This window comes from Eriocheir sinensis, unplaced genomic scaffold, assembly GCF_024679095.1.
Source record: "Eriocheir sinensis breed Jianghai 21 unplaced genomic scaffold, ASM2467909v1 Scaffold543, whole genome shotgun sequence".
In the NCBI taxonomy this organism is placed as follows: Eukaryota; Metazoa; Arthropoda; class Malacostraca; order Decapoda; family Varunidae; genus Eriocheir; species Eriocheir sinensis.
Genome location: NW_026111880.1, coordinates 74,705 through 97,332, shown reverse-complemented (window position 1 = coordinate 97,332; position 22,628 = coordinate 74,705). Strand labels below are relative to the sequence as shown.

The 22,628-nt window shown below is 44.2% G+C and overlaps 1 protein-coding gene across 1 annotated transcript in view; it reads right to left on the bottom strand.

Moving 5' to 3' along the window:
• The window catches only part of LOC126993016 (uncharacterized), a 46,464-nt gene extending 34,776 nt beyond the window's left edge, over positions 1 to 11,688 (bottom strand). The window contains exons 1-2 of the mRNA XM_050851842.1: positions 11,304 to 11,688; positions 1,143 to 1,853 (exon numbers count right to left, since the gene is read on the bottom strand). Of these exons, the coding sequence (XP_050707799.1) occupies positions 1,143 to 1,466 (324 nt within the window). The 5' untranslated portion in view covers positions 1,467 to 1,853; positions 11,304 to 11,688. The remainder of the gene's footprint in view (positions 1 to 1,142; positions 1,854 to 11,303) is intronic.
• Positions 11,689 to 22,628: the final 10,940 nt, after the last annotated feature.

The window sequence follows — 22,628 nt, the reverse complement described above, 5'->3', positions numbered from 1 at the left end:
ACATCTTTTCTTTCTTCAGGATACCTTTAGGAGACTTCCCTTCAGTAGTGGTATTCATTTGTGCACAGCGAGCTGCTCCAACTGTTTGCTGGTGTCGTGTGTTGTGTTTCTTTACCGCGTCCTTTGCTGACCCTTTCTGTGGCTTCACTGTTCTTTCCTTTCGCCTTTCCAGCTCAGGACGAATGCTGGAGAGAGGGAAGCCATACCTGAAGTAGTCGTAGCCACAGTACAGTTCACGATCCTTGACGAAAGTGTTCAGGTTCTGGAAGTTAAAGCGCACACATTTATGAGCGGTGCTGGCCGTCTTTCCTTTCTTGAGGATCCCTGTGAGATGTTGTGGCTCATTGATTTTGTTGTCTGCATCTATTGCTTCCTCTGTTACTGTTTTCTGAGCCTCTGGCAGTTTGTTTACTTCCTTTGGTGGCTCTTCCTGTGGCTCCACTGCTCTCTCCTTTAGGCTTTCCAGCTCAGGACTAATGCTGGAGAGAGGAAGCCATACTTGAAGTAGTCGTAGGCACAGTACAGCTCACGATCCTTGACGAAAGTGTTCAGGTTCTGGAAGTTAAAGCGCACACATTTATGAGCGGTGCTGGCCGTCTTTCCTTTCTTGAGGATCCCTGTGAGGTGTTGTGGCTCATTGATTTTGTTGGCTGAATCTGTTGCTTCCTCTGTAACTGTTTTCTGAGCCTCTGGCAGTTTGTTTACTGCTTCCTTTGGTGGCTCTTCCTGTGGCTCCACTGCTCTCTCCTTTAGGCTTTTCAGCTCAGGACAAATGCTGGAGAGAGGGAAGCCATATTTGAAGTAGTCGTAGGCACAGTACAGCTCACGAATTTTGACGAAAGTGTTCAGGTTTTGGAAGTTGAACCTGATAATTTTCTTGACCGGTGTTTGAGATGCATCCCGCTGTTTGAAGCTGCTGATAAGGGCATCTTTTCCGGTGGGCCAGTAACGGCCTTGCTCCTGCTGGAAGGAGCGTCCCCAGCCGTGCCTTGGTGCCCGGAGAGAGCTCATCGTATACCTCCTTTATTTTCTCTCTTGACCATGTGCAGAGTAATTACGAGAGTTTGACCCCTCTTGCCATGGCTCTCCACTTGCGTGCAGTCGTGTTGTGCGACTGTTGCATCATCCACTGGCTTGTGGACCTTCTCTCTCTTCACCAAGTGGATTGTGATGATGAGAGTCTGACGCCTCCTGCCAGTGGCCTCCTTTTCGCCCTTCCCCACCACCCCATCAGCATCCTGCAGGGTGTCGGAGGGGATCTCCTCCTCCACCACTGCGAGAGGCTGAGCAGCCTTCTTCAGGCAGACCAGGGCCTGTTGCCCTGCATCGGCCTGGGCACCCGCGTTTTCGGTTTCCTCGACGATGTCGTCAGGTTCCTCGGAGGGGCTGCGGCGCTTCCGCCTGGCGAAGAGCCAGCCGAAGCACCCGCAGCACCAAGACTTCTTCACTTGTTTTTGCTGAGTCATTTTAATGTAAATGAACAATCTTTAGCAGGAACGTGCAGGTCATCAACGTTGTCCTCTTCTGGGATGGCTTCTCCTCGTCGTGTGCCGCCTTGGCTACACCGACCACTGGCGGGGACGCTCAAAGAAAAGGCTGAGAGTGTAACGCTGGGGCGATGGGACGTAATGCAGGTGACGAAATGTTGCTGGGAGTAGTGCGCCCATCCCACACCCACGCCCTCATGCTCCTCCTGCCACCCACACCAACCCACACAACCCACTCCCTCATCCCTGGCCGAATGATTGCAACAAGTATTACGCCCATGCCAACCCCGCACCCACGCCCTCATGCTCCTAGCTCCTTCTACTCACACCAACCCTCATAATTCATCCCCTCACCTTCACCTAAACCTGCCGGCGCCGCAACACACATCTCGTCACACCGAGAAGCCGCCGTGAGCTGGGACTGGCCGCTGGAGTAGGTAGGAAGACACCTACCGAACGGGCGCAAGCCACTCCCGGTGAGGTATATATGGGAGGTGAGAAGGGAGCTGAAGCCCTCCAAAGACCCTTCCCATGTCCTCACTAACCGTTTCCCTATTGTCTCACCAACACCGGAGAGTAGTTCAGCATGCTCTCTAAAGACAGATCCTCTCTCTATCCACACCACACTACATTCACATAACATATACACCTTTTTCCAAAATTCAAAATTCAAAATGGCTCAATTAAGCAATGCCTCGGAGTCCCCGCCTGGGGGGGGGACCACAAATTCCCCCAGGGAGGACTCCCCTTCTGGCTGCCGACCCGAGAGGTGTCTTGATAACTCCTCGAACCTCTTTCTTCTCAATTTCTGCAACATTCGCGGTCTTCGCTCTAATTTTCATTCTGTGGAACATCATCTCTCCTCCTCTAAACCTCACCTTCTCTTCCTTACCGAAACACAGGTTTCTGAGGCTACTGACAGCAATCTCTACTCTGTTCCCTCCTACTATCTCTATCCTAAATTTCAATCCAAAGCTGGATGTTGCGCCTACGTGCGCAACGACATCACGTGCTCTCGTGCCCACGACCTTGACTCTTCTGAATTTTCCACCATCTGGTTAAGACTTCACTGTCATTCTATTACTAAATACATCTGTGATGTTTATCTCTCACCTAACTCTACCAACTATGTAAAATTCTTTGACTATTTGAATTCTAAAGTGGAGCACATCTTGACCCACTCTCCCTTCGCTGAAATCTCCATCCTAGGAGATTTCAATGTTCCTCACCAGCTTTGGCTTTCATCCTCTTTCACTGACCATTCTGGTGAACAAGCCTACAACTTTGCTATCCTCAACGACCTAGAGCAGTTGGTCCAGCACCCTACACGTATTCCTGACCGTCTTGGAGATCGGCCCAACATTCTAGACCTCTTCCTTACCTCAAACCCTTCTGCTTATTCTGTCAAACTGTTCTCTCCGTTGGGCTCCTCCGATCACAATCTTATTTCTGCATCCTGTCCTATCGCTCCTGTACATCCTCTGGACCCACCGAAGAGGCGATGCTTCTGGCATTTTGCTTCAGCTCGGTGGGACGACCTGAGAATGTACTTTTCCGATTTCCCGTGGAATGATTATTGCTTCCAGTATAGAGACGCCTCTTTGTGTGATCAGCGCATCACAGAGGTGATTATCTCTGGAATGGAGGCATACATTCCTCGTTCTTTCTCTACTCCGCACGCTAAACAGCCTTGGTTTAATCACGCTTGTTCTCGTGCTGTCAATGATAGAGAGGTAGCTCACAAAAGATACCAGAGCCTTCAAACTAATGCTAATTATGAACTTTACATTTCTGCCCGAAATCGTGCCAAATCTATTCTCCGACTAACCAAAAATTCTTTCATTAATAGAAAATGTCAAAACCTTGCTTTCTCTAACTCTTCCCGTGACTTCTGGCATCTAGCCAAAAACATCTCCTCCAACTTCACTTCTTCATCTTTCCCTCCACTCCTCAGTCCTGACGGCAACACTGCCGTCTCATCTATCTCTAAGGCTGAACTCTTCTCTCAAACTTTTCTAAAACTCCACTCTGGACGATTCTGGGCATATTCCTACTCATACCCCCTCTGACTCCTTTATGCCTGTTATAAAGATTCTTCAAAATGATGTTTTCTATGCCCTCTCTGGCCTCAATCCTCAGAAGGCTTATGGACCTGATGGAGTGCCTCCTATTGTCCTTAAAACTGTGCCTCCGTGCTGTCACCCTGCCTGGTCAAACTCTTTCGCCTCTGCCTGTCAACATCTACCTTTCCTTCTTGCTGGAAGTATGCCTTCACACAGCCTGTACCTAAGAAGGGTGACCGCTCCAATCCCTCAAACTACCGTCCTATTGCTTTACTTTCTTGTCTATCTAAAGCTTTTGAATCAATCCTTAACCGTAAGATTCAAAAGCACCTTTCCACTTCTGACCTTCTATCTGATCGCCAGTATGGGTTCCGCAAGGGCGTTCTACTGGTGATCTCCTATCTTAACTGACTCTTGGTCATCCTCTCTTAGCCGTTTCGGTGAAACTTTTGCTATTGCGCTGGACATATCAAAAGCTTTTGATAGGGTCTGGCTCAAATCTTTGCTTTCTAAACTACCCTCCTACGGTTTCTGTCCTTCTCTCTGTACCTTTATCTTCAGTTTCCTTTCTGACCGTTCTATTTATGTCGTGGTAGACGGTCACTGTTCTTCCCTTAAATCTATTTGCAGTGGTGTCCCACAGGGTTCTGTCCTATCTCCCACTCTTTTTTGTTGTTGATTGATGATCTTCTTTCGAAAACGAACTGTCCTATCCATTCCTACGCCGATGATTCCACTCTGCATTATTCAACTTCTTTTAATAGAAGACCCACCCTTCAGGAACTTAACGACTCAAGGCTGGAGGCTGCAGAACGCTTAGCCTCAGACCTTACTATTATTTCCGATTGGGGCAAGAAGAACCTGGTGTCCTTCAACGCCTCAAAAACACAGTTTCTCCACCTATCCACTCGACACAATCTTCCAAACAACTATCCCCTATTCCTTGACAACACCCAGCTATCACCTTCCTCAACACTAAACATCCTCGGTCTATCCTTAACTCAAAATCTCAACTGGAAACTTCATATCTCATCTCTTACTAAATCAGCTTCCTCGAGGCTGGGCGTTCTGTACCGTCTCCGCCAGTTCTTCTCACCTGCACAGTTGCTGTCCATATACAGGGGCCTTGTCCGCCCTCGTATGGAGTATGCATCTCATGTGTGGGTCGGCTCCACTCACACAGCTCTTCTGGACAGAGTGGAGGCAAAGGCTCTTCGTCTCATCAGCTCTCCTCCTCATACTGATAGTCTTCTACCTCTTAAATTCCGCCGCAATGTTGCCTCTCTTTCTATCTTCTATCGATATTTCCACGCTGACTGCTCTTCTGAACTTGCTAACTGCAAGCCTCCCCCCCTCCCGCGGCCCCGCTGCACTCGACTTTCTACTCATGCTCATCCCTATACTGTCCAAACCCCTTATGCAAGAGTTAACCAGCATCCTCACTCTTTCATCCCTCACGCTGGTAAACTCTGGAACAATCTTCCTTCATCTGTATTTCCTCCTGCCTACGACTTGAACTCTTTCAAGAGGAGGGTATCAGGACACCTCTCCTCCCGAAACTGACTTATCTTTCGGCCACCTCTTTGGATTATTTTTAGGAGCAGCGAGTAGCGGGCTTTTTTTTTTTATTAATGTTTACTTTTTTGTGCCCTTGAGCTGTCTCCTTTGCTGTAAAAAAAAAAAAAAAAATCGTGCCCACCTTACCCAATGAACCACTCGGCCGAAAATTCTTGCCACAAGCCCAGCAAGAACTTCGTATTATTAATCTTACAAGAATAATAACATGTCACACAAACATATTTCCCTTATATTGATTATTGGCAATGAAGGGAGGCGTACAAAATATTTACAGTTACAAATATCTAGCTGCTGCAACAATACGATTTCTCGGGTAGTTTTTTTCTTCTTCTGAATTTTCACAGATGACGCGTTCAGCGGCGTGAGGCTTTGTTAACTACTGGATCGTCCCGCCTTGCCCTCCAGGAGCCTTGGTGATGGATTTGTCTCTTGTTAGCATTGAACTACAAATACACACACACACACACACACACACACACACACACACACACACACACACACACACACACACACACACACACACACACACACACACACACACACACACACACACACACACACACCACCACAGCTGAGAGCCCCCTCCTCTCTCTCTCTCTCTCTCTCTCTCTCTCTCTCTCTCTCTCTCTCTCTCTCTCTCTCTCTCTCTCTCTCTCTCTCTCTCTCTCTCTCTCTCTCTCTCTCTCTCTCTCTCTCTCTCTCTTCTTTTTTTGTCTAGTCTTCTTTTATTCCGCTCACCCATCTTCTAATTTACTCCTGCTTATGATCATTCTCTCCCAGTTTTAATTCTACGTTTTCATCTTTTTTTTTCCTTTTTCATCTTCCACTCTTTTCTATTCATTGTTTTTTTTCTCAATTTTTACCCTTTTTCCTCTTTCCTTTTTTTTTCATTTTCATTTATTTTGTTTTTTCTGACTGTCTTTGCAATACATTCTGCTCAAATTAAACTGTTTCCCATTGATTTTCCTTTTTTGATTCTCCTTTTTCCTTCTTCCTTTTCCTCTTCCTATTCCTTCCAGTTCTTACGCTCTTCTTCTTCTTCTTTATCCTATTCCTAATTTTGCTTTTAATCATGTTCTTTTTATCTTCCTTTTCATTTCTTTTTTTATTTTCCTTTAACACTTTTTCTCTCCCACGTCAACCTTCTCAATCTCAGTTCAATCACTTCCTCTTCTTCTTCTACTTCCTTCTACTCCTGACTCGCCTCTTCTTCTTTCTCATTATCCTACTCCAACTTTGCTTTTTATCTCATATCTTTTTTCCTTCCATCTCAATCTCCTCTTTCTCCTCATCTTTCAATCACTTCCTCTTCCTCTTCCTCTTCTACTTCCTTCTACTTTCCTCTCGCACGTCTGCCTTCTCAATCTCCTCTTTCTCCTCCTCTTTCAATCACTTCCTCTTCCTCGTCTACTTTCTTCCAGACCTCACGCTCTTCCTTCTCATTATCGTACTCCAAATTTTGCTTTGAATCTTTTTTTTTCATTCCTTTAATTTTTTTTATGTTGCCTTTACTCATTTGTGTCTCGCACGTTGATCTCCTCAATATCCTCTTTCTCCTCCTCTTTCAATCACTTCCTCTTCCTCTTCCTCTTCCTCTTCCTCTTCTACTTCCTTCCAGTCGTCACGCTCTTCTGCTACCTCATTATCTTACTTCAAATTTTGCTTCTAATCTTTTTTTTTCCTGCCTTCCCTCTCATTCTTAATTTGGCTCACATCTTTTCTCCCGCGCGGCCATTCTCCAAGCCCTCTTTTACTTCCTCATTATCTCAATCTAAATTTTGTCATCCATTTTGTTTTCTTTCCTTTCATCTCTTCCTCTTACTCCTCCTCCCCAACCGTGTTTTTACTTATCCTTCCTTTTATTTCGTTTTTTCAGCCTTATTCGTATATTTTTTTTATCCTTCTTCTTTTCTGTTTGTATCGTCTGTTTTGTCTTTTTTGTCTTTTCATTTTATTGTTCTTGCCTTTCATCTTCCTCCTTCCTGTCATTTCACTTTTGTATATTATTTTTTTTACTTCTGCTTCCTCGTTTTGCTTTCCTGCGTTTTTACATTCTCATAATATTAATCTTCCCAATCTCTACACATTTAAATACTCTCTTTTGTTTCTCTTCTTTCCCATTCGTGTTTATTTTTTCCTCCTTTTATTGTTTTCTTCCAACTTTTCTATTTCTTTTCATATCCTCTTACTTTTCATATATTCTAAGTCTTATTTCGCCTCTTATCCCTTATCCCTACTCTGCCTTGCTTTAATTCTTCCATCGCCTTCCTCGTAACTTCCTTTTGTATCCTCTACGTTCTTTGAGTTATAATTCCTTGACATTTTTCTTCCATTTCCTTCTTCCGTTTTCTTGTTCATCTTTTGTTTCCTTTTGCAAGTCTTGTTTTACTTCATCTAATATATTTTCCTTTCTTTTTTCTTCGTCCTTCTTCGTCCTTCTGCTCATACATATTATTTCCATATTACTCCTTCTCCTCCTTTTTCCTGCCCACAAACTTTTCCTTCGATTTTGCATTCCGCTTTCATCATTTTCCTCCTATTCTCTTCCTTTTCTTCTGCATTGGTGATGCCGGGAAGAAGGGGGGAGGGGGGCGGATATGGTAGTCCTGGTGGTTGAAGTGCCTGCCATGATTGTGTTAATGGTCGTTATTCAAGTGGTGGGTGATTAGTAGTGGTGGTAGCGGCAGTGTTCCTGATAGTGTTATTAGTTGGAATGCTTATTTTGAGTTTAGGTCTACGGGTTTGTTATACCATGTTTCAGTTACTATTCTTCCATTGTGTGTGTTTGTGTGTGTGTGTGTGTGTGTGTGTGTGTGTAAAATTCACCGTTGTCTGATCGCGTCTTCCTTTTAGTGTCACATTTTTGCACAGCTCTCCTCCGCCCCGCCCTTCTCGTGGCCTGACAGCCAATCACACAGCAGAGCCGCGTGTGGGATGCCAGGTTCCACTTCTCGTAAAATTCGTCAATCTTATCTGTGTTTTACATGCATAAAAAGGTCGAAGATACATAAGTGTGTACCATGTGGACGTATTTTTTTTATTATTTTTTCATTTGATTTTGTTCGACTTTGATTAAATCCAGTCAGTGAAGAATTAGAACGGCCAGACTGGTGTGTTGACATCGTCACTTGATGAGAGAGAGAGAGAGAGAGAGAGAGAGAGAGAGAGAGAGAGAGAGAGAGAGAGAGAGAGAGAGAGAGAGAGAGAAAGAGAGTTTTGTGGGAGCTATTTTCAGGTAAATGGAAACAATTTTGTTAGCAAAATTTCAATATTTTGATTTTGATTTATTGATGAAGGAGTTATTGGCAAGTCGGAGAACAGATTTGGCACGATTCTTGGCATAAATGTGAAGACCATTTTTAGCAAAAGTTCTAAGGCTCCTGCACCTTCTGTGAGCTGCCTCAATCGTTGATAGCACGCGAACAAGCGTGACTGAACCAGGGAGTTTTGCCATGATAAATGAATAACGCGGAATGTGTGGCTCCATCCCGATCTCACCTCCGTCACGCTCTGGGCACGCGTCTCAGACCTGGAAGCTATAATCATTCCGCAGAGAATGAGAGACAAAATAAAACTCAGGTCATCACACTGAGCTGAAGCATACTGGCAAGAGCATTCTAATACCTTTCATTTAAATATAGTTTTAAAACAGTTGGTCGTTCAGACAACTCCTTACATAACGTTTCTTGTTCTGAGGTGCAACACGACCCCACTATCCCTACCTAAGGTTTTTGTAAGACAATATTTTCTATTTTTTCATTTGAAATATAAGATAAGAAATGTAAGCACACACATGCGTCCAAACACTCCCCACAGATGCGACACTCTTGAACAATTTGTTCCGTAGAAGTGGCACCGTTCCATGGGATGCGTTCCTCTGCATGGTGATTTTAGTCAGCTGGCGAGCCGTTCCTCTCAGTGTGATTGTGGTGCTTCTTGGCACTCCTCAGTCTCTGTTATCACCAGTCAGCGACAGGTACTGTTCAGCGGGTGTTGAGAAATGCACCCGGAATGTACGTCACCTGTACGTCGCTGAACATTTGAGTTTGATCACGACGCTGTGTACTCGCCCGGTGCTCACAGAAACTCGCCACCACTCGGCTTTGCGCCTCTCTTGGCACGACCTCTGCTGCGGGAGTTGGTGCCCCGATGTGTCTGTCCCTCGTAGAAATGCCTTGTTTCGTATCTTGGCGGGACGTGGCTGCTGGGGTTGTGCTGGCGGTGCTGTGAGTGGCGTCTGTTGGTGTAGTTGTGTGCAGCATACCAGCCACTGTTTTGCTGGAAGGATTCGTTGCTCCGCTGTGTCGGCCTCTCGAGGTGCCGAGGTGCGTCACGCAGCGAGTTAGAGGCGGATCTAACGGGCTGCTGGTGAGGCCTCGAGGTAAAGTTGGGAGGCTGAGTGACTTGGAGCGGCGCGGCGTATCTGAAGGTGTCGTGGCCACGGTACACCTCACGTTCCTTAACGGGGGCGCGGAGGTTACCAAGGTTGAAGCGCACATGTCCTGGACAGGTGGACCGTGGCATCTTTTCTTTCTTCAGGATACCTTTAGGAGACTTCCCTTCAGTAGTGGTATTCATTTGTGCACAGCGAGCTGCTCCAACTATTTGCTGGTGTCGTGTGTTGTGTTTCTTTACCGCGTCCTTTGCTGACCCTTTCTGTGGCTTCACTGTTCTCTCCTTTCGCCTTTCCAGCTCAGGACGAATGCTGGAGAGGAAGCCATACCTGAAGTAGTCGTAGCCACAGTACAGTTCACGATCCTTGACGAAAGTGTTCAGGTTCTGGAAGTTAAAGCGCACACATTTATGAGCGGTGCTGGCCGTCTTTCCTTTCTTGAGGATCCCTGTGAGATGTTGTGGCTCATTGATTTTGTTTGCTGAATCTGTTGCTTCCTCTGTTACTGTTTTCTGAGCCTCTGGCAGTTTGTTTACTGCTTCCTTTGGTGGCTCTTCCTGTGGCTCCACTGCTCTCTCCTTTAAGCTTTTCAGCTCAGGACGAATGCTGGAGTGAGGGAAGCCATATTTGAAGTAGTCGTAGGCACAGTACAGCTCACGAATTTTGACGAAAGTGTTCAGGTTTTGGAAGTTGAACCTGATCATTTTCTTGACCGGTGTTTGAGATGCATCCCGCTGTTTGAAGCTGCTGATAAGGGGCATCTTTTCCGGTGGGCCGGTAACGGCCTTGCTCCTGCTGGAAGGAGCGTCCCCAGCCGTGCCTTGGTGCCCGGAGGGAGCTCATCGTATACCTCCTTTATTTTCTCTCTTGACCATGTGCAGAGTAATTACGAGAGTTTGAACCCTCTTGCCATGGTTCTCCAATTGCGTGCAGTCTTTTTGTGCGACTGTTGTATCATCCACTGGCTTGTGGACCTTCTCTCTCTTCACCAAGTGGATTGTGATGATGAGTGTCTGACGCCTCCTGCCAGTGGCCTCCTTTTCGCCCTTCCCCACCACCCCATCAGCATCCAGCAAGGTGTCGGAGGGGATCTCCTCCTCCACCACTGCGAGAGGCTGAGCAGCCTTCTTCAGGCAGACCAGGGCCTGTTGCCCTGCATCGGCCTGGGCACCCGCGTTTTCGGTTTCCTCGACGATGTCGTCAGGTTCCTCGGAGGGGCTGCGGCGCTTCCGCCTGGCGAAGAGCCAGCCGAAGCACCCGCAGCACCAAGACTTCTTTACTTGTTTTTGCCGAGTCATTTTAATGTAAATGAACAATCTTTAGCAGGAACGTGCAGGTCATCAACGTTGTCCTCTTCTGGGATGGCTTCTCCTCGTCGTGTTCCGCCTTGGCTACACCGACCACTGGCGGGGACGCTCAAAGAAAAGGCTGAGAGTGTAACGCTGGGGCGATGGGACGTAAGGCAGGTGACGAAATGTTGCTGGGAGTAGTGCGTCCATCCCACGCCCACGCCCTCATGCTCCTCCTGCCACCCACACCAACCCACACAACCCACTCCCTCTTCCCTGGCCGAATGATTGCTACCAGTATTACGCCCATTCCAACCCCGCACCCACGTCCTCATGCCACCCACACCAACCCACACAACCCACTCCCTCATCCCTGGCCGAATGATTGCAACAAGTATTACGCCCATGCCAACCCCGCACCCACGCCCTCATGCTCCTAGCTCCTTCTACTCACACCAACCCTCATAATTCATCCCCTCACCTTCACTTAAACCTGCCGGCGCCGCAACACACATCTCATCACACCGAGAAGCCGCCGTGAGCTGGGACTGGCCGCATCGTGCCCACCTTACCCAATGAACCACTCGGCCGAAAATTCTTGCCACAAGCCCAGCAAGAACTTCGTATTATTAATCTTACAAGAATAATAACATGTCACACAAATATATTTCCCTTATATTGATTATTGGCAATGAAGGGAGGCGTACAAAATATTTACAGTTACAAATATTTAGCTGCTGCAACAATACGATTTCTCGGGTAGTTTTTTTCTTCTGAATTTTCACAGATGACGCGTTCAGCGGCGTGAGGCTTTGTTAACTACTGGATCGTCCCGCCTTGCCCTCCAGGAGCCTTGGTGATGGATTTGTCTCTTGTTAGCACTGAACTACAAATACACACACACACACACACACACACACACACACACACACACACACACACACACTTAACACCACCTCTTACTGCCACCTGCTGACTCTCTCTCTCTCTCTCTCTCTCTCTCTCTCTCTCTCTCTCTCTCTCTCTCTCTCTCTCTCTCTCTCTCTCTCTCTCTCTCTCTCTCTCTCTCTCTCTCTCTTTATGTCAAAAGCTATTTGCAACCCACTGACAAAACACCGGGAAACAGTAACGTTGAACATTTGTGCGTGCGAGTAAACATTGCAAAAGTCAATTTAAATATATCTGTCACCTACAGACCTCCCGGGCAATCACTCGATGACGACCTTGAAATGTACAGCGTCTTAAGGCAGTCACTTAATAACAACGACTCACTGATATTAGGAGACTTTAACCTCCCCCATATCGACTGGCCGACACTGTCAGGTACAGAAGGCGAGTCACATAGAATGATCGAGTTTCTAGAAGAAAATTATCTAAGCCAAATGGCTTCTGAGCCAACTCGACAAAATAATATACTCGACCTTGTTATAACGACCCAAGATAACCTAGTCAGTAGTGTCACGGTAGGAGAACACCTCGGTTCTTATGATCATAAATTAGTGCACGTCGACATCAGAGCTCAGTCATCAGTGACTGAAAATAAAATAAAGGTGCCCAATTTCAAAAGAGCTAACTTCGTAGAAATCCGACAAAAACTAACAAATACAACTATCAGATGACGGCAACGTAGATGAAGCCTGGCTAAGCCTTAAATCACTCACTCAGCAGAACACATTCGTTCCCTTGTGCGAGAAGCGAATTAACACTAATAAAAGCCTACCGTGGTTTAATAGCGATAGTAAACAATCAGTCAATGAGAGAAAATTGTTTTACAAGTTAAAGAAAGAACAAAGCACGCCCGAAAACATTAGACTTTATAATGATGCCAGGCGACGAGTAAAAAGACTAGTAGGTCAGGCAAAGCGTAGATATGAAGAAAATATTGCAGCCAACTGTAAAAACAATCCGAAATCTTTCTTCAGTTACATAAACAACAGAAAGGCGATCAAAAGTGGTATTGGACCGTTAACAAACAGCGACGGTGCACTAGTGACTAACAGCCAACACATTGCAAACCTCTTAAACAATTACTTTTCCTACCAACAACACCAGTACTTTTGTAAATCTCGAGCATGCATTGGCTAATTTTGAAATAACAGCCGATGAAGTCCTTGAAGCTCTCCATTCACTTAAAACAAATAAAAGTCCCGGACCCGACAAAGTATATCCTATACTGCTTAAAGAAACAAAGAGCGAAATACTCTCCTCCCTCACTACCGTATTCAATATGTCCTTGCGACAAGGCATCGTCCCTTCGGAATGGAAAAAGGCTAACGTGACACCGATTTTTAAGAAAGGAGACAAAAAAATACCAGGCAACTACCGACCCATTAGTCTAACTTCAATTGTAGGTAAGCTACTCGAGAGCATAATTAGACAAAATTGTGAGTTACCTCGAAAGCCGCTCATTAATTGGGGATTCACAACATGGCTTCCGTAACAAAAGATCCTGCCTGTCAAACCTACTGACCTTTTATAACGATCTCTTCTCAATTTATGACGTAACCAAATCAGTGGACGTAGTCTATCTTGATTTCCAGAAAGCGTTTGATAAAGTCCCACATCATAAATTATTTTATAAATTAAAGCAAATAGGCATTGACGGTCAAGTAAACCAATGGATCGCGAATTGGTTGAGCAACAGACAACAAAGAGTAGTGATTGACGGATTTAACTCAGAGTGGGCGCCGGTCACTAGTGGCGTCCCTCAGGGCTCGGTTCTTGGCCCAGTGCTCTTCATTATTTACATCAACGACGTGGATGTTGGACTCAATAATCGCATTAGTAAATTTGCAGACGACACAAAGATTAGTAAATCGGTTATCACTGACGAAGACAGGCAATGCCTCCAAGAGGATTTGCACAAAATTTCAGCTTAGTCGGATAAATGGGAGATGCCCTTTAACGTAGACAAGTGCCAGGTCCTTCAAGTTGGAACAAAAAATAAGAAGTTCGATTACGAAATACGCGGCGTTAAACTCACAAGCGTTCAATGCGTTAAGGACCTGGGGATTAAAATCGCATCAAACCTCAAAGTCTCACATCAATGCATCGATGCAGCAAATAAAGCGAACAGAATGTTGGGCTTCATTAAAAGAAACTTTTTATTCAAAAATAAAGGTGTAATACTTCCGCTCTACAATAGTTTAGTCAGACCCCACTTGGAATATGCGGTACAGTTTTGGTCTCCCCACCATTCAAAGGACATTGCTAAACTAGAAGGTGTTCAGCGTCGAGCAACAAAAATGATCCCTTCCTTGCGCAACAAATCCTACGAAGAAAGGCTTTCCACCCTTAACATGTTCTCTCTTGAGAAACGTCGCCTCCGAGGAAAACTGATCGAATGTTTTAAAATACTTAATGGTTTCACGAATGTAGACAGATCAAAATTGTTTATGATCGATGACACGTTGCGAACGAGGAACAATGGCACAAAACTCAAATGTAGACAAGTAAATTCAGACTGCACCAAATTTTTCTTCACCAACGTTGTAGTGCGAGAATGGAATAAGCTCCCACCATCAGTGGTCCAGTGTAACACGATTGACTCCTTCAAAAATAAGCTCGACCGTCACTTCCTTCAACTTAAATATTAACTAGAGTAGAAAAGCAACGTTCTGGAGCCATTTAATTAATGTAAAATCACTTAGGTTTAAGGACAGACCACCTAGTGTGGACCATGGGGTCTGTGTGGTCTGGGCCCGTATCCTCGACAACTATTAATACTAAACTTGGTATTAACTTTCGACTTTGGTATTAACTTCACTCTCAAAGTGTATCCTCAACAACTATTAGCCTAATACCTACTCTTAACTTTGGTATTAACTTGAGAGTGCTGGCGAGGACTTCTAAACACTTAATAGTAAAGTTAATAGTGAAACCCAGACCCAGACCCATATCAACATGGCCCCCGGACTTCCTCGTCCAGCCCGCCTCCGCAATTTAGAGTTTGATAGGGCGCTTTGGAACTGTATAACGATGGTGAACTTGTCAAGACATACATATTAGACCGTGCAGGAATGGAGTATGTGACTGATTTGGTGAGAAGAGAGCTACAAGATCCAGTTCAAAGGGAGCATTCCCGCACCCCGGGGTTGAAAGTGATTTTGACTTAAAGGTACTTGGCTACAGGAAAAATGCTGCAGTGTTCAAGTGATGACTTAGGGGGTAAGCCAGAGTAGTGTAAGCAGGGTGATTGTGGAAACTCTGGCCGCCCTCAGTGACCCGTAGGTAGTCGGGAGGCTTATCCAGTCTCCCCTTGATAGGGTGGAGATCCGTGTAAAGCAAGCAGAATTCTACCAACTTGCCGGTGTTGTGGGAGTGATAGACTGTACCCATGTGAAAATAATGGCACCAAAGGAAAACGATGTAGTTTATGTCAACAGAAAAAATAAATAAACACAGCTTGAACATACAATTAGTGTTTGATGCCTTTGTTATTGATTAAAATGTGAAATATTCGAGTTAAGGAAAACAAAACATGGGAAAAAAAACTTTTATTTGTAGCAGAAAGGTACACACATGCAAATGAAAAAGATGACATTAAAATTGCATCAAAATGTCATTTAGAATATGATTTATAATTAATGCTGCCGGTTATTCATATTGAGATAATGGTGGTAAGAAAGCTTGTTAGAGACGTCTGCCAGTGTGAGGGAGGAGGAACGAAAGGTCGAGGTGACCACATCGCGAGCATCATGACTTATGAGTGAAGTAAAACGAGGTTACTTGGTTTCTGTTTACAAAGTTCCAAGTGGAAAAACAACTTTATTGTGAATTCAGTGTTTACTTTTCTGGAGTATTGTGTTTACTGAGTGAATTGGTGACCAATCTGTTGCTATTTGTGTCTTGCTTGAAGATATTCATCATTGGATTCAAAGCTGTGGTATTAATGTGCAATAGTCATCATACCAAAATACGTAGTAATTAATTATATATGTCAACCTATTTATTTTCATGAGATCATGGTATGACCACTGAAAAACATAGCTTTTTATCTTGGCTCCATTACAAATTCAGTATATAATTACTCTATTAGTGGAATCTAGTTTTCAGCATCTTTTATTATTATGCCAATATTCTAAGCACTCAGCTTGCAAACATGCTTAGGTTTATGTTGTCAGCTTGGGTCGGACTTATGTGAACACTTTACCAAGTGACCTAAGATTACTCAGTGCTCGCAAAGCTATGGTATTAACGTGCAATGGTCATCATACCAAAATACGTAGTAATTAATTATATATGTCAACCTAATTATTTTCATGAGATCATGGTATGACCGCTGAAAACATAGCTTTTTTTATCTTAGCTCCATTACAAATTCAGTATATAATTATTCATATATTCAATAAAGTAGTGGAATCCAGTTTTCAGCATCTTTTATTATTATGCCAATATTCTAAACACTCAGCTTGCAAACACGCTTAGGTTTATGTTGTCAGCTTGGGTCGGACTTAGGTGAACACTTTACCAAGTGACCTAAGATTACTCAATGCTACCATATAGGTATACTACATCTTTGATTGTGAGTTCATCAGAGAGCATTGGAGCAGCATGAGTCTAATTAGGTGCTAATGAATATCCTGCCTGCATCACAGACTACATAAAATGCAAATATGATCAGTGCCTAAAGGTGTTATGAGCTAATGATGGTAAATATATATATATATATATATATATATATATATATATATATATATATATATATATATATATATATATATATATATATATATATATATATATATATATATATATATATATATATATATATATATATATATATATATATATATATATATATATATATATATATAAAACTCTCTGCTCTAATGTCCCTCCCACTTTTGAAGGCCAAATGACGCCCCTGATTGTAACAACGCATCTTGTAACACCCATGACTGGGTGCCGGTGCAAATCTCCTCATTTAACACCGAGAAATTAATCTAGGCTCTAGGGAACTCAGAAAAATCCAAGTTAGAGAGTGCTGGCTGTGGAGATTGAACCAGTGACCTTCGACATACAAAGCCATGTCTGTCAGTCGAGCCAATAAAGGTAAAGGTAAAGTTGGGGCATACGCTATAGCAGCGCGTGGCCTCGGTGCTCATCTCCGTAACATTGGGCCTTGAGCCTGTGGTGAGAGGGAGCCCATTACCCCGGGACACAGGGCCAGTGTGACATCCGGGCTACCACAGTTTCCCCAGGTAGTCATTTATCGACCAGCCCGAGAGGGAGGATGATCAGCTGGGTGAGCTGCACGCCGACTGCCCAGGCCGGGATTCGAACCCGGGCCCGCGTAGAAGCCAGGCATGCTGACCACTAGACCACGGAGGCGTATTGGAGCCCAAGCTCAAGTGAACCCACTCACAATGGCACACAATTTTTTTTCCGGTAAATTTTGTGCTTTGAATGAATTTGCTAACCATTTCTGTCAAAAAACAGCACATAATATTTTTCACCCCTTCCACCCTAACCTCCTCAGTAATAATAAAAAAAAGTGACAAAATCATAGCCTTGAGGCAGTAATATTCAGCCCCAGCATCAAAAAATTATACTGCTGCCCTATGAAAGGCATCTCTTAACTCCGATGAAGTAGGTGGTGACTGGTGGAGCAGCTTCATTGTCATCCCTAGCAGTGGCAGGTGTCATTGGGCCAGCAGATGATGAAGCAGTGGCAGGTGTCATTGGGCCAGCAGATGATGAAGCAGTGGCTGGTGTCATAGGGCCAGCAGATGATGAAACAGTGGCAGGTGTCATTGGGCCAGCAGATGATGAAGCAGTGGCTGGTGTCATTGGGCCAGCAGATGATGAAACAGTGGCAGGTGTCATAGGGCCAGCAGATGATGAAACAGTGGCTGGTGTCATAGGGCCAGCAGATGATGAAGCAGTGGCAGGTGTCATTGGGCCAGCAGATGATGAAGCAGTGGCTGGTGTCATAGGGCCAGCAGATTATGAAACAGTGGCTGGTGTCATAGGGCCAGCAGATATTGAAGCAGTGGCTGGTGTCATAGGGCCAGCAGATGATGAAGCAGTGGCTGGTGTCATAGGGCCAGCAGATGATGAAGCAGTGGCTGGTGTCATAGTGCCAGCAGATGATGAAGCAGTGGCTGTTGCCGGAGCAGCTAATGGTATCTTTTCCACAAGTAATGAACAATGTGCTGGGATGGTCTCTAGCAATACTGATAAAGTGTGTATCTACAAAGAATATGAATTTAAGGGTAATTAATAAATTGTTTTAATAAGAATATAAAAGAATATAAAGAATATAAAAATGTCATTGTTATGAAGGGGCAGGGGTAAACCAGTGTATGCTGTGAGGCCTTGGTGTGGAAGTTCCCTGCCTGAACTGTGCAGCTAATCCCCCATACAGTGAGGGCCTTTTTTACTCCCTCAGGGGCTGTGCAGCTGAGAGAGTGATGTACATGAGTGTGAGTGTGTGAGTAAGTGTGTGCCTGTCTTGGCTAAAACCCTTCACTGGGGGAAGACAACCAAGGTATTTAGATAGATTGATAGTCATTGACAGATGAACATTAAAAAAATTTCTGTATCAAATATGCAGTTCACTGCTATGAACTTATTAACTTTAAGCTGAAATAAAGGCATTGTGGCCAGTATAGCTGCATTCTGTGAGCACATAAAAAACTAACTAATATATGTTTTACATTTAAGGACATAACAACTAAAAAAAATTACCAGTCTGCCGCTGCTCATTCTTGCACTTGGCAATGCAAGGCTTTGATTTTTGTTGTACGTTATACCAACGCTTCTCACAGTCATCCTGCGTACGGGGTCCACTCCCAGGGAAGGCACTGTCAGGGTATAAATGTGAAGCAAGTTTCTTAATCGTTTCACTATGGCATGCTGTTTATTTCCCATAACTTCTCCAATAACATTTAATACATACTGTGATGGAAAGCTAAATCAGTACCGGTATTTTATTTACATGCATCATAAGACATTAACTTTTTAGTTGTTATGAACATGGCCATAAATACTACTTTTCATTACCTACTTTTCTAAAATGCTTTTCTCTAAGTAGGAGGATATTACACAATACAGCTATACAAAAAAATTCAAAGCATTAATCTTAATTCCATTCTTTTGAGTACTTCTAACCTAACATTATATCACCAGAAACTGTTTGACCAATGCTATCAAAATAATATTTTAATCTTACTTTACCATTCTCATCAAATCTACCTATTCCGATATAGTCTTAACATAAAATATTTGTAAAAGTGTTGAGAGCCTGGCATGCCCAACCCACCCACCCCCCCAAAAAAATCTAAATAAGGAATAAATAAAATAACAGGTAAATATGACTTGACTCTCTTATACTAACCCCCTTTCCACCCTAACAAACTTGGGGACCTACCATGTTAGGTTAGGACGTGTTTGGTAGGACATGTTTAGCAGGAGTTGGTTTAGTTATGTTAGATTGTTGAGGGAGTGGGGGTTGCAGCAGAAATGGTCATGATGATGCTATTCACATGGAGCAGTAGGAATAAGTATGTCCTGTTTGGAAACTCTGTGCTTGTGTTTGTATACAAAAATACCCATTTGACGAGGTTAGGTTAGTTTGCAAGTTACTTGAATCATGGATATGTGAATATGTAACAAAAAAAATAAAAGCGTTAACCTTAATTTCATTATCTTGAGTACATTCCAATCTAACATTATATCACCATAATCTGTTTGGCCAATGCTATAAATATACTATTTTAATCTTACTTTACCATTCTCACAAAGCCTACCCATTCCCATATAGTCTTGACATAAAGTACTTGTAAAAGTGTCCATAGTCTGGCATGCCTAGCAAATAAAAATAAATAAAAATAAATAAAGAATGAAAACAGGGCAAATATGCCATAACTATCTATACCAACCCCCTCTTCCCCCCCAACAAACTTGGCATGTTAAGTTAGGATGTGTTCGGTAGGACAGGGCAGGTTTGGCATGGTTAGGTTTAGCTATGTTAGGTTGTTGAGGGAGAGGGGGTTGTGGCAGAAATGGTCATAATGAAACTATTCAGATACAGAATGAAAAGGTATGTTCTGTTTGGAAGGTCAGTGGTTGTGTTATTATGCAAAAAATACCCACTTGATTAGGTTAGGTTAGTTTGTAAGCTAACTGAAGCATGACTATGTGATTACCAACCTTGTTACAGCTTCTGCCACTTCAGTCCACGCTCTCTTCTTATCCTCAGGGGTGATACTCTTCCCATAACACCCTCTGATTGTACGTATTTTTTCTTGAGTTTGATGTAAGAAGACCGTTTCATCTGGCGACCAATTAAACTTACTCCTTTTCTGCGCTGGTTCTCCGGCCCGTAGATCATTGGGGCAGATGACGTGGTTATGGTGCGGTAATTTCAGCAGAGCAAGTCGTGACGCAGGAGGGGAGATAAGGGTATTGACGAGTGACGGAGTAAAAACAGCCTTTGAGGCTGCTTCTATCTGCCACAAAACTCAGTATTTTCTTGTGTTTGCCATTTATTATGTTTCTGTTGTACATTTATACATCTTTTCTTTATTTTTCTTTTGAAATATATACTTAATTCATGTCGGATGTTTACGTTTTGCACGGATGCGTCCTTAGCAACGAGCCCGCCATAAAGAAGAAGAAGAAGATAATAGTAGCCAGGGATTTGCTAATACCTACACTCAAAGTTGACGAGGATAGCTTTTACTCTTAATAATTTGAAACTATTAACTTTGATAGTAACTTTAAGAGTAAAAGTTAATAGCTCTCGAGGATACGGGCCCTGATTTTCTATGTAAAAAAAAAATATATCTATGTAAATCTCTCTCTCTCTCTCTCTCTCTCTCTCTCTCTCTCTCTCTCTCTCTCTCTCTCTCTCTCTCTCTCTCTCTCTCTCTCTCTCTCTCTCTCTCTCTCTCTCTCTCCACTCGCGGAAAATTTATGATCCTCCCCAACACGTGAAGTTCCTCGGGTGAACGGGAACATCACAGCCTCGGTAATTAAGAGACACTGGAGGAGATTTATGTACGGGTTAAATGTCAGGTGCAACAGAATGTCTTTTGGGAATTCGCTGTAAACAGACAAGATAAACCAGAATATCTGCATACAGCTCGTTACCTGAAGTCCAGGAACACATTTCTAAATATTTTAGTCACCAATTAAGGGTTGATATTGCATACACAAAAGGCCACTCATGATATAGCTAACAAGAGGACAGTCACCTTGCGTTGGGCGGCCCCTAAAACTAGTTATTTGCCCTCCGCCTTCCCCGTATTCCTGGTTTGCCTTCCTCTGGCCTTGTTGTTATCACTTATTTATGCTAAGGCGAAGGAGATACACTTATGGCAGAGAAGGAAGCATTTGGACGGACTTTGTGTGTGTGTGTGTGTGTGTGTGTGTGTGTGTGTGTGTGTGTGTGTGTGTGTGTGTGTGTGTGTGTGTGTGTGTGTGTGTGTGTGTGTGTGTGTGTGTGTGTACTCTGAAGATGATCAAGTAGAGCTCAGGGAGAAGCTTGAGCCAGCCACGAATGGCGCAATTATTAATTAAACTCTTGCCCTCTCCACTAACGGGCTTGGGGTGACCATTAGACCCAATCATGAAAGCCTACCGACGCTACAGGCCAAATGAATTAAAAAAAATCACAAATGAGGCTGGGCATGGAAGTGATATACAGGGGCCCCGGATCAGTAAGGGAGGTCGGATGGGTGGACTCAGGGAGGGGAAAGACATATAAAGTATTTCAATCAAAGAGGCATGTATCGTGTGAGTGCGTGTTTGTTTGGGGTCGTGCGGTGCTTGTGTGTGTGTGTGTGTGTGTGTGTGTGTGTGTGTTGGGGGGGGGGGGGAGCAAAACAATGCTGGAAGTAGGGTATTGGCACGCGCTCACAATTCCTGAACCCCACACACACACACACACACACACATACACACACACACACACACAGCTGGTAATTGCTACTAAAGACAATGGGATTCAGGGGGTAAGTCTAAGAAACGGCAAAATTATTCATATATCATCCCGAGCCACAGGCCACAATCCGCGCCTGTTTGGTCTAAGGAGAGATTCACTCTACTGACTGACTCTCGGCTCTTACACCTCAATTGTCGGCCGCTCCGGGCGATGACATGATGCTAAACACGTGTACACACATCATTGAGGGTTTTACGCACGTTAACGCTGCTTAGTGATATTTAGTGCTACATATTCAAGTGACCCGGAAAATGCAGGTACCTTGGGAGGGTCGGGGTGGGCGGGGGCGCTCTGCAGTGGTGCGTGAAAGTGACACATTAAATTTAGGCTGAGTGGATGTAAATGAGTGTCCCCTGCCCACGGTAATTCATCACAGATAGTTGATCTCTCTGCACCTTTTGTGTGTTCAGGGAAGAAAAAACTTGTGCGTGTTGCCTAAATTGCAGCCTAATTATCAGTGATGTGTCAGTTGTTCTAGTAATTAACTCTCTCTCTCTCTCTCTCTCTCTCTCTCTCTCTCTCTCTCTCTCTCTCTCTCTCTCTCTCTCTCTCTCTCTCTCTCTCTCTCTCTCTCTCTCTCTCTCTCTCTCTCTCTCTCTCACCCCCAACCCCCCACACACATGCATACACACACAATGTACTCTGACAGAAGCAGAGCGCGTCCAAACAGGCACGGGGTGAGGCGTGGGAAGGCGCGGCAGCAAAACGTCTTTCCCTTTACTCGTTCCTTCACGCGGGTGGCGAGGGAAGGTCAGCGGGCATCGGTAAGTTACTGATTAGTCTGTGTTGACTCGGGACGGGAACATGTTTCTTACATTTTGAGTACTTCCTGGAGGCTCATGTTGCCTTGTTCCCGCGTTGCTTCGG